At 45.6% G+C, this 6,658-nt stretch overlaps 1 protein-coding gene across 6 annotated transcripts in view; it reads left to right on the top strand.

Moving 5' to 3' along the window:
• The window catches only part of LOC117802758 (actin-binding LIM protein 1-like), a 193,520-nt gene extending 187,120 nt beyond the window's left edge, over nt 1-6,400 (top strand). For all 6 annotated transcript variants that reach the window (XM_034663327.1, XM_034663324.1, XM_034663323.1 and 3 more), the window contains exon 5: nt 5,687-6,400. In XM_034663327.1, the coding sequence (XP_034519218.1) occupies nt 5,687-5,817 (131 nt within the window). In that variant the 3' untranslated portion in view covers nt 5,818-6,400. The remainder of the gene's footprint in view (nt 1-5,686) is intronic.
• The last annotated feature ends 258 nt before the right edge of the window (nt 6,401-6,658 follow it).

The following is a 6,658-nucleotide window of genomic DNA, read 5'->3' as shown; positions in this document are numbered from 1 at the left end:
GGGGGGGGCTGCCTGTTTGTTAAGGGGAAGAGGAAGTGCAGGTTTCGTGAGATGATTGTGCCTGTGAGAACAGACACTGAGTGTACATGCGCCCACACTCCCTCCAGTCCTCACGGCAGCCCAGGAAGGTGGGTACTGCCTGCACTCTGCAGGTGAAGACACTGAACCCAGTGGTTACCTAGCCTGCACAAGGCCCCGTGGCGCAGTGTCAGAGCTGGATTTCCACTCCAGGTCTCTTTGCTTCCAAAGTCCTTGACTGCTAGGGAATGCACGATTTGTATATACAACAGGCCAAAGCACACATGGGACATAACAATGAATAGCTTTATTTTTCCCTGTCCTTGCTTGTATTATCCTCAATCAGAGTTCCGTTTCCCACCCTTAATCCTATCTTAGGCAGATCCCATAGCTTTCTGGTCACCTGCAGCTCCTAAAAGTCCGGGCGTTGAAAACTTGATCCTTGCATCTGTTTCAGAGCTGCACCCTGACCCAGCTCAGACCCGACCCAAACTGGAGACTGACAGTGGGCACAACGTCTTCGTTCGCTCTTTCTTTACCTCCTTCCTGTCCTGTGGCTCCTTTGTGGGCCAGGCAGGGACAAGGGGGATTGGAGGTAGAAGGGTCGAGGTGTTAGGAACCTGGCATTGCCATGCTGCTCTCTCAGCTAACACTGGCTGTAGACATTTTGGGGTGGGGGTGCACTTTGAGTTCCTTGACAAAAGCATGCAATTTCGGGTTAACCTCTTGCAACAAACTCCCCCCGCCTCCCAGCCTCAGGTCCTGCTCCCTCCTGGTCTCCTAGCCTCTTACCAATGAAATCCCCAACCTTCAGCAGGCACCTTTCTCTGGTGGGTTCATTCTAGATGCTTCGGCGTGGGTACCAGCCACAAGATGTAAGTGCATCCCTCAGCGAGCCAAATGGTGGAAGTGAACGCCATTCCCACTCCATCCTCTCCCTAGCCTGCCATTTGGGGTGGGGGGTGGGGGGCGGAGCAGGGAGCCTCCAGCCAGCTTCCTGCCTTCCAAATCTTCCAAATTCAGCAGGCTCTAGATTTTTCTGTTTATGAATGCTTCCAAGCTCTAGGACATTCAAATCAGTTTGTTCTAAGAACTCTAACACCAAGCTTCTCTTGGACCCACAGCAGCACTAAGACCTCAGCTTCCCCACGCAGTAAACTTCTAGATCTTTCTCCCAGGGCCCTCTAATCCCTGTCGCAGCAGAGGGGAGAGAACATAACCACACTCCTGCTGTGTGGACAGCTCCCTGCTGACTCCTCTATGTGTTTTCAAATTTCCGATTTCAGAGGTGAGTGGGCAACAGGGGTTGGTAATCATCAGGTGAATTCTGTCTTTTGGAAAGTCCTGCAAGGATATTCCTGGCATCCTTCTTTAGATGGAATATTTATCACTACTGTCTTCAGCTCTGAGACCGTGGCCCAAAATTCCAGAACACGAGAAAATTCACCATTCTGTAACCTGGAAGCTTTGATCCCAGATGGGTAACTACTGTGAATGGTTATGTCCACCTTCATAAATGGTTCTGGGCATGACTGAAACATGCAGGCCTAGAAAGGAGTGGGTGGGAGTTTAGTTGCCACCCGGTTTTCTTTTCTAGATCTCCATGTCCTCAGCCCTCTTCTCCAGAGGGGCATCTGCACAGAGTAAGACATTTTTTTGGCCCTTACTTTTCCCAAGTGAGAAATTCTAGGAAGGCAGAAATAGTTCTCAGGGAGAACGTAGGTATCCAATCTGACAGGACCTTAAGTGCCGCCCAAGTGAGGACATCTTTCTTGGCTTGGGAACACACGTTTTCTTGCTGAGAGCCATTTGTCACCTTCAACTTGAATACTTTCAAAGTCCAGGTGTGTATGACCTGATGCCAAAAAAAAAAAAAAAAGAGAGACAGATCCCTGTCCTCAAGGATATTTGTTGCTTTGGAACAAAGTGGTACAAATATGGAACCAGGTGTGTAGTTGAATATGTTTAACTCGGACATAAGTAGCCAAATTCCTGCTCTTCTCTTGGCTCTTGGTGCCAAGAATGAAAGGCTTGAGGCAAAGTGTTTATGGTTGTTGTGTTTTTCTCTTGCCATATTTGGTGATTCTTTGTTTTTGATGGAACACTGGCAAGTTGCTAGAGGGTTTGATTTCCTTGGTGCTTCTCCATATTCGCCTATTTCTGACTTCGGCAATAATCCCAGTGCCAATCGCCAGCTTTCTATGTTTATCAGCAGCTGCTTCAGTGATGTGGAAACAATTTTCTCAACAGCTGAAAACCACGAAGATATGGAGTAGGACATTTTGTCCTTTATAAAAGAGCTTAGCTGGGATGAGCATGGGAGGAGAGAACAATCCATGAGTCTTTTTGTCTCTGCATCTTTTCCACTTTCCCCCACATGACTTCAGGCTTAAGTGGAGAATTTATGGTTTTGTCCAGAGGACCATGAGTGAGTAGCCTCCGTGGCATATGCCAGAATACTTTGAATCAGCCAGTGTGGGCCAGTATTCTACTTTCTAGGAGGTGGTCTTTGATTTGCTTGATTTATGTCTAAAGGTTTGGGAGGAAGGAGGCTCATCCCCATCTCTGTGTCCAGCCCCGCTTTACCAGCTGCCTAGCTCTAGGCATTCAGCATCCCGTGAATGCTTCTCTGCAAACCATTACCAAAGTCAGTTGCAGAACATCTGCCCTCCATGGGACACTGCAGGGCCCAGAGGATCTGAGATGTATGGGATGCCATCTGTGAGGTCAGAGGCTTCCAGACTGCAGGCATTTTGACTATATGACTGAATAATAAATGGTACCCTCTCTATAAAGCCCTCACAGGGCACCTGGTTCATCCAAAACCCTCAGTGCAGAACGGTCAGAGAAGTCGTTATTGCTCTCAAAGTGTGTCTCAGCTGCTTTTAAAGCTCTGGGATATTTGGGTATTAACGCGCTTGTAAAGAGAGCAAGACTTACCCTCCAGAAACATGGCCTCTAGTCCCAGCTCTGCTTCCACCAGTGAAATGTGGAGCCACACCGAGAGGCTAACATGGACCAAGCGTTCTAAGTGTTATGCAAGGCACATCACAGTTGGCATTTCACAGGTGAAGAAGTGAGGGTTCAGAGATAAATTGCCCAAGCTAATACTCGAGTCCTCCTAATTCCAAAGCCTGGGGTTCCTACCATCATCCCCTGGCCTTCCATCTCCCTAGATCTCAGCGCTGTGCAGGGAGAGACCCCATATGGCTCTGCCAACCCTCCTGAGCCCGACTGTTTTCAGTCTCTAAAATTGAAAGCCATCTCTAAAATTTATTTTCTGACTTAAAAAAAAAAAAAAAAATCAACCAGCCTCTGCCTTATTATTTTAAATCTTTACTGCCACCTAGTGGGCATGATCTCATCAGAAGAATGAAAAAAAAAATCAGTTCAACTTGGATTAAAAACTGTCAAATTCACCTTACTCATCCTGTGCTCCTAACCTTTAAAAATTGTGTATATGGGCACATATCATGGCCTCCCATTTAGTAAACTTATACTAAACGACCAGATGTGAGATCCCCTTTATAAAGATTTTTGTTGAGATGCTGGAAAACATAAACTCCAGTTAAAAAGAAAAGTACATAATGCTTTGTGATTGTAAAATACACGCTCAGCTAATAATGGGCAATACTTACAGAAATCCTCATCTGCAATAATTTAAAACTTGTATAGCAATTATGTTTTTTTACTTCAAATATTTGCTTTTTTTTTTTTTTTACATTCTCGTGGTAACAAAAAAATAATTCAAATAACACAGAGGATGGGAAGTAAAAAGTCCTCCTTCACAGAGGAAAATATCTTAGGAGTTTCAATTTTTTGAAATTTTTTTTTCCAAGAAATGTTTTTGTTTCCTATACAAGCATGTGTGCAAACACATATATACCCTTTACTAATTTTTTTTATAAATGAGCTTATGGTATACATACTGTTCCATGGGTTGCTTTCTTTTCTTTTTTTTTTTTTTAACTTAATCTGTGTTGGACATCTTCCCATGTCAGCACACAAATTGACCTCATTCTTTTTAACAGCACATACTATTCCAGTATTCCAGACTACCATAATTAAGGTAACCATCGGCTGTTTTCAGTTTTGTTGTTACAAAAGTGCTGCAGGAAATAAATTTATTTTCCTCGGGGAATACATACGTGGACACATGCCAGACACACACACACACACACACACACCTTTTTGCAAGTTTACCTGTAGACTAAAATCTTAGGAAATTGCTGGATCTAAAGGTACATTGATACCCACTGACCAAAGATCCAGAAACATACCTGTAGTCAAAAATAAATAAATAAAAGAAAGAAAAATAGTTAACTGAAACTGCAGCAAGGGAGAACACCAGGGGAATCCTGAGCCTCTCTGGAGGAACTGTCCTAGGGTGGGAGCACTTGCTGGGTTGTATTAAGGAGGAGTCAAGGCAGTGGGAGCAGTTCTGGGCTGGGTGCTGTCAAGACACAGGAGCAGGTCAGTGCTTGGGATTTTAATAAGTTTTTCCAGGAGGAGAGAGAGTTAAAGAAGGGCTGGGAGTGTCACTAGTAAAGGAACAGCAGTCACACAGGTGGTCGGAAGAGGGGGGTGTTTCATCATTTTGTGCACCAGGGGGCCTCATCTGGGCATTGCTTTATTCTGCCAGTGTTTCTTATAATCAGCAGGGACATGATGGCCAGCCTCCCAGCAATGCTGTGTGCCATTTGCTCAGCTGCGTTGATTTGAACTGTCTGTGGATGTTTATGTTGCTTTCCAGAAAGGTGGCATCAATTTACGTTTTTCTGGGTTCTTTTAAATACTCAACTTCCCAAACAACGAAGTATTTAATAATCATAATAATGGCAGTTATAATAACAGGCAACGTTTACAGGGCCACTTCCCACGTGCCAGCCTCAGTGCTAACCATTATTTCATTGAATCCTCATCGGAGGCTTGAGACAGGCACTGATAAGGCCCCAGCTTCCATATAAAGAAACCAAGACTTGGAAAGGGGGAGAACCGGCGTGGGTCACGTGGCTGGCCAACAAGGTGTTTCACTGGGCTCGGACGCAGGAACCAGGCCGGCTCCTTCCAGAGCCCGCGCCCTTTACCACAAAGAAACACTTTCTCCTTCACCTGCTTCACAGGACCCTGCCACGGAGAATTCAGAGCTAAGGAATTAAGAGCTATTCAGTTGATGATCACACATCTTCAGAAGTCTGGTTTAGGACGATAGGGCTGGAGAGTCCCATTTACAAAAATGAGATTCATGGGCTGCTTTCCAGGAATCACGTATATATTGTTCAGTGAGGCTTCCGGCATGAGGTGCTCAGCTACTCACACGTGCCCTCAATTAATAGAGGCCTGTGAGAGCTTTCTGCAAATCACAGCCAAGACGATGTAATTAAATGTTCCCTGGGACAGCTGGAGCTCGGAGGGTATTTCAGTAACCCCCAAGGAAGTGAGCGGAGGAAGGACATCCATCCCCTTGGATCCACTGAGGTTCCTGAGGTTTCCATGCTGTGCGAGGCTAAGAAAGGCTAGGTGCCAGGGAAGGGGGTGGAATGACACAGTGCTTAAGTACATATTTGTTGAGTGGGGGATAGGCGCACACCGGGGTTCAGAGCTGGCCTTTGTGCTTGGATTTGGCAAAATAAACGTGGGGTAACTGCCTGTGGCTGCTCTTTTCCAGACTGTGCCGGCTGCGGAAGAGACATCAAGAACGGGCAGGCCCTGCTAGCCCTGGACAAGCAGTGGCACCTGGGCTGCTTCAAATGCAAGTCCTGCGGGAAGGTTCTCACCGGGGAGTACATCAGCAAGTAAGGCTGGGGCCCAGGCCGAGGGATCCTCGCGAGGGGGCGTCCCCCACCCCCACCCCACACCACCCAACATAGTGAGAGACATTCACATCCCACGATCAAGACGAACTTTTGCTCTACAACCTCGTTAGTTTTTATAAAAGGAATTTTTTTCTGCTGCTCTTGCCATCGTCTGCTTGCAGTATATTTAATGAAATGTGAATCCTTGGCTAATTGAACAATTAGCAAAGCTGACATAATGTCCACTGTATGTTGTCATCAGTTAAGCATTTAGTAATTTTACTTTCCCTAATTTTTCCCCCCGGTTTGGAACTAGTAAACCTTTGACCTCCTTCTAGGTCTTGAATGTATTTGTAGACAACCCCCCACCCTAAAAAAACACACAGGGTCTAAGCGCTGAGCGCATTAGGACCAATACACAAAACAACCCGGCAGGAGTGGGTTCATGTTAGAGGCCGATGCTGGTGCAGATAATGGCTGAAGTAAGTGACATGTTGTTGTTTTTAATGTAGCTTGGAGAAACTAGTTACAGTGGTTACCTTTTGATTTAAGGGAAAAAAGAATGACTATGGAGGTCCAGTAGCAATGAGGCAAAATTTTCCCCTAAAAACCTTTCTATGCTTTAAAAAAATGTTCTCCAACCAGGTTAAATATCTAGCTATTCAAAAAAATTACGTGAATTTAAGAATAGAGTGAAACAACAACAACAACCAAAAGTAGCCTGGGCCCCACCCCTAGAAATCTAATTCTGTAGGTCGGGGAGAAGCCGAAACGCCTGTAGCGGGAGGAAGAAACTTCACAGGTGATTTCTGATGCTCAGCCAAAGAAAAGACAGAAAAATGCCC

The sequence above is a fragment of the Ailuropoda melanoleuca genome, chromosome 6 (assembly GCF_002007445.2).
Source record: "Ailuropoda melanoleuca isolate Jingjing chromosome 6, ASM200744v2, whole genome shotgun sequence".
Lineage (NCBI taxonomy): Eukaryota > Metazoa > Chordata > Mammalia > Carnivora > Ursidae > Ailuropoda > Ailuropoda melanoleuca.
Note: the sequence above shows the minus strand (reverse complement) of the source record. Positions and strands in the feature narration are given on the sequence as shown.